This window comes from Gracilinanus agilis, chromosome 2 (assembly GCF_016433145.1).
Source record: "Gracilinanus agilis isolate LMUSP501 chromosome 2, AgileGrace, whole genome shotgun sequence".
NCBI lineage: Eukaryota > Metazoa > Chordata > Mammalia > Didelphimorphia > Didelphidae > Gracilinanus > Gracilinanus agilis.
Window position 1 is genome coordinate 313,110,162 of NC_058131.1, and position 3,701 is coordinate 313,113,862.

Consider the following 3,701-nt stretch of genomic DNA (forward strand, 5'->3'; position numbering starts at 1 on the left):
GTTATTTGTGTGTCTTCCTAAATAAACTATAGTATATTTTACATAGTCTGTCTTTATTTTTATTAAAATTTCTCTCTTTATACCTGCTAAATTTTTGTTGGTAATATAACAAAATGCTAATTAGTTGTGTGAACTTATTCTATTTCTGGGCACTTACTGAAGTCATTATTTCCATTTTTGATTGAATCTCTTGGTATTCATAAGTAAATCATCAAATGACCTGTGAAAAAATTGGTCATTTTGTTTTTCTTTGACTTTGCTTCTTTTAAAAGTTTCTTTTTCTCATAATGATATATTTAATATTTCTGCAAATAACAGGGGTGAGAAAGGGTATTCTTACTTTATTCCTGATACTATTGGAAAAGCCTTTAACATCACCCCATTATGTAATATTGGCACTTAATGTTAGATACATACTGATTACCACATTAAAGAAAAGCCTATTTATTCCTGATTTTGTAGTGGTTTTCACACACAAAAAAAAGTGTGCTATTTTTTATCAAAAGTTTTTCTGCATTTATTGATATAACCACATATTCATTTCTTTTGTTATTAATGACATCTTTTGTTTATAGCTTTCCTTATATTGAACTAACTTAGTATTACTCATAGAAATCCAGATTCTTTGAACAAATTTTCAAATCCCTTACTTTAAGATCTCTCAACATCTTCATCAGCAAAATCTTGATACAGTGCACTTTAAGATTGCCCTTCTTAAAATACTAAATTACAGGCCTCTAGACATAGACCAATAATGATAGGAAACTATGTCAACAAAACCTTAAACAACTTTGATTCTGTTTCTAATGATACTGGTTTAAGCTCAGGTTAGAGAGGCAGATTAACCTAGTAAATATGAACCAGCCTCAGTGGCAACAAATTTAATATTTAAGTCACAATTCTATTGGCTACCTGATCCTAGATGAGTCACTTAAGTCACCCATGTCCCTGGGAAATATTTTTTGTAAGATAATATATATTCCAATATTTCCCAGTCTTCATTAGGGAGTTTCCTTAATTGCAATTCTGTACAATGACAAAATGACAGGAACACTATGATGTTAAGCTAAATTTTTATACATCTCACAATTACATTTCCAGTGGCCAGTTGTTGTCCTTTGTTGCCATAGAAGGTTCTGGTCTCCAAAGTCTAGTGTAGAATTTCTACGGTCTTTGAAAACTCCACATTGGTAATACTCTTCCTTGAGTTTTCCATATTAGAAAAACTGCACCCAATTCTCTGCAGAGATGATGCATCATATTAAACTTCTCACAGTAATTAAGTCACTGTAGGGATGTACAATAAACACAATATACATGTATGTTGAAATAAATATAGTCATATATGAACACATGTGTGTATATGCATGTGGGCATATGCATATATATAATCATTGTTTGGTCTTTTTTCTCTAAGATGATCAGTGACATCAAAGGATGATGTCTTGATTTGTGTGTGAAGTGAATTTATGTGAGGCAGTTCAGCCTAGTTTTCTCTTCAAGAATCATGAAAGTCTAGTGGCAAGACAAAAGTCAGGATGACAGGCAGTGCCTTGATGTAGTAGGAGACCTTGGTGTCTCTGATGTCTAAGTTATAAATACTTCACAATACCCACTTTAGCTGTCTTCATAGCCATTAGAAGAAATTGTTCACATCTCCCCGTTCTGGCAGGGGAAGCTTTTTTATGCTTGCAGTTTACATTCTCCACCAAGTCACTAAGGGGTCTGAGGATTGTGGATTACCCTCAACTGAGTTTATCATGTCTGCCAATATGATTTTACTAGTTTGTGGCCACTAGATATAAGGGGTTTTAAAGAGGAACTATCATATCTGGTATGAGTGCTTGCCAAATCCATTTCCTTTTTTGGCATCCAACTTTCACCCAATTCTCACGTGTGACTCCAAGAAGGTGTAGCATATAGATGTATTAGAAATAAATGGAGAATATTTTTATGCATTCCCTAACAAGAGTCACTGGGGAATGGTCATTTTCTGGGAAGAGGTTTAATGATAAGTTTTGGATATAATGAACTTATACCACAAGGATGAGGGTTACTTCCTGTTGATTGCATTCTTGAATGCCCTCTTCACTTCCTTATTCCTCAGGCTGTAAATGATAGGGTTAAGCATTGGGTTTATGACAACAAAGAACACAGCAACCTGCTTCATCTGCTCCCTTAGGGTCTTGGGTGTCATGAAGGAACTTATTAGTGTCCCATAAAAAAGGATGACCACAAGGAGATGGGAGCCACAGGTAGAGAATGCCTTGAGTCTTCCTGAGGTTGTCTTCATCCTGATGACAGTCACTATGATAAAGCCATAGGAGACCAGGATCAGGGACACAGGTGTAAGCAGAATTACCACACCCATGAAAAAAATGGCTATTTCTGCTTTATGAGTGTCTCCTGATGCCAGGGTCAAGATAACTGGGACATCACAAAAGAAATGAGCAATCCTATTGTCTCCGTGGTAAGGGAGGCCTAGAGTGAATACAGTATCAACTGAGGATGCAACAATACCACAGACCCAGCACACCAATGCCAAGTATCCACAGAGTCTCCCTGTCATGATGAGCGAGTAATGCATGGGGTCACAGATTGCTAAGTACCGGTCATAGGACATCACAGCTAATAGTGAACACTGTGTAGATCCAAAGTGGAGGGTAAAGAAAAGCTGAGCAGCACAGCCCATGAAGGAAATGGCCTTCTTCCTGGTCAACATGTGGAAAAGGGCTTGGGGAACAATGGTGGTAGAAACACCAAGGTCAGCCAGAGACAAGTGGAAAAGGAAAAAGTACATGGGTGTATGGAGGTGTGAGTCAGTTAAGACCAGGTAGATGAGGAGAAGGCTCCCAAGTACAGTACCTAAGTAGACCCCTAAGAACAATATAATGAGCAGCAGCTGAGTCTGAGGGTCATCAGAAAGACCCAGAAGGAGAAATTCTGTCACCCAGGTCTGGTTGTTCAGGTTCATATTTGATCTTCCTGCTTCTTTTGAATGGAGCCAACAGATACTTGTTGTAGGTATGTAATCTTAGCATCATAGAATCTTGTATAGAAAGGGACCTGAGACGTCATCTGGTCCAACCATCCACCTAACCATCAACGACCACCATGATAACATTTCAAAAAGTCATTTTCATTGATGGGATGTGCACCCTAACAGAAGAAAGTAATTCCATTGTTTAACAGCTCGAAGCTTTGGAGAATAGTTAATAACCCAATGTATGACTTATACTGGTATAGCAGACAAGAAGTGACTTTGCTAGCTTCTGATTCTTAATGACAAGCAAAAGTCTTCTTTCAGATAATGCATTGTTCCAGAGAGGAGAGAAAAGGATGAGGAATAATCCCTTGGAACAAGGCAGAATGATCCTGGTAATCTCTGCCTTTAGCTGACTTTCCTTTCATTTGTGTTTATATGCTTGACTGATAATTGGTCAAAAAGTCTTGTTGCAAATAAAGCCAATTAAAGTAATCATCCCACTTTTTCTCTCTTTGCCTATTCAATACTAATCTATCTTTTTATTCATTATGTGCCCCCACCCCCAATAAATTCTCCAATCCAGTGACACTGACCTCTTTGTTATTTCTTAATCAAGATACTCCATCTCCCATCTCTGAGTGTTTTGTTCTCACTCCTTATCTTCACCTTTTAATTTCTTTCACTTTCTTCAAGTTCCAAATGAGATCCCACATTC

General features: G+C 37.2%; 1 protein-coding gene across 1 annotated transcript; it reads right to left on the minus strand.

The window, feature by feature from the left end:
* Positions 1 to 2,053: 2,053 nt before the first annotated feature.
* Positions 2,054 to 2,974, minus strand: LOC123233679 (olfactory receptor 2D2-like). The gene has a single exon (XM_044659739.1). The coding sequence runs from the start codon at positions 2,972 to 2,974 to the stop codon at positions 2,054 to 2,056; it is 921 nt and encodes a 306-aa protein (XP_044515674.1).
* Positions 2,975 to 3,701: the final 727 nt, after the last annotated feature.